Source organism: Plasmodium gonderi (genome assembly GCF_002157705.1).
Source record: "Plasmodium gonderi DNA, contig: Pgo-contig_125, whole genome shotgun sequence".
Classification (NCBI taxonomy): Eukaryota; Apicomplexa; class Aconoidasida; order Haemosporida; family Plasmodiidae; genus Plasmodium; species Plasmodium gonderi.
The window spans coordinates 1-1502 of NW_021629050.1; the positions used below are offsets into that span (position 1 = coordinate 1).

Consider the following 1502-nt stretch of genomic DNA (forward strand, 5'->3'; position numbering starts at 1 on the left):
TAAAAAAATAAGTAATTAGTCACAATGCTTAAAAAATAAAATATGAAAAGATAATAAAACTACAGTTTATAACAATATATATGTAATAATTCTAATTAATGTAAATAGAATCAAAAAATATAAAATTATATTTATAGAAAAAGAGAAAAAATACATAAACTATATTTCATAATTTATATTACTTATCGTACTAAAATTGAGGTATAATATACTTAGTGAATATGTTAATGAATAATAAAAATTGTAAAAATACATGCTGTACTAATAAAATATTTATGGTAATTAAAATGATTTACATTATTATGTGTCTTGTGATATAGAATAACAAAAACATTTGCGTAGTACAACAAAACAAAGAATAATATATTAATATATTCACAACAAGTAACAATATAAAAAGTATATATTTTCCGATTATATTATAATTAATATCTCTTTGTATATCGTGAACCTTATATTTTTATAATGGTAATAATAATGTGATATATACTTATATGTATAACAATATATTTAATTATTTATTTAATAATTTAATAAGTAATTAATTTAATATCATGCGTTTCTTTTAATTTTTAGACAGATGATTGCCTAGGAACATGTAAAAATAATTTTTTTAAAACATGGGATGAAACAAAATTAAGTACTGAAATTAATGAAAGCCATGATATGCTAATTAAATTGCAAAGAGAAGATGATGAATTGTTTCATCTTGGGTGTTCTCTATACGAAAATTACTCTAATTTAGGATTATATAAACATAAATATAAAAATGTTTGTGATCTTTTCAAAGAATGGTTAAATAATAGAATAAATGAATACAGAGAAAAAAACAAATTATGTAGTAAGAACGAATTATTAGATAGTACTTTTAAGGTTTTATGGGAATATAAAAAAAATTCTCAGGTAGATGAAGAAGAAAACTTGTGCGAATGGGAACCACCTACTGGGTATTACTGTTATGTTCTATCTCCATTGAAAACCTCTTTTTCTACTTTATTTGTTTTATTAATTATTTTTCTTATTTCATTTTTTGTTAAATATAATGTAATATAGAAATATTTATAAGCAAATTTGCATATATCTTAAGAAATATTTCCACTTACGTAACAGTAAATTAAGTAAGTTATTTATATATCTAATATTATCTCTATATTCTTCTTTCATATGTAGCTTTCTAAAATCAAGAAATTTGTATATGATAAAAATTATAGGGCGAATATAATAAGGTATTATATCCAGCGCTTACTTCCCTTTAGAAATAGGGAGGATTTTTCATTTGATTTTAACACAATACATTCAATGTACCCTATCTCAATGGGATAAGCATTAATAGAAAGGAAATTTGAAAATATTGCACATTATTATATTATTTTTTTAATAAGAAGGGATAGTGTAGAATAAAATTTATTGTTCTATAAATGTAAAAATGCATATGTTTTAATGTAAAATTGAAATATATATTATTGTATCTTATATACATCAGATAAATTAAAAGTGCAAAT

General features: G+C 20.6%; 1 protein-coding gene across 1 annotated transcript; it reads left to right on the forward strand.

The window, feature by feature from the left end:
• Positions 1–221: 221 nt before the first annotated feature.
• On the forward strand, positions 222–1222 carry PGO_001245 (variable surface protein; the record flags this gene model as incomplete). Its single annotated transcript, XM_028690917.1, has 3 exons — positions 222–311; positions 577–960; positions 1067–1222. 3 exons carry the CDS (start codon positions 222–224, stop codon positions 1220–1222), a joined length of 630 nt encoding a protein of 209 aa, XP_028546718.1.
• Positions 1223–1502: the final 280 nt, after the last annotated feature.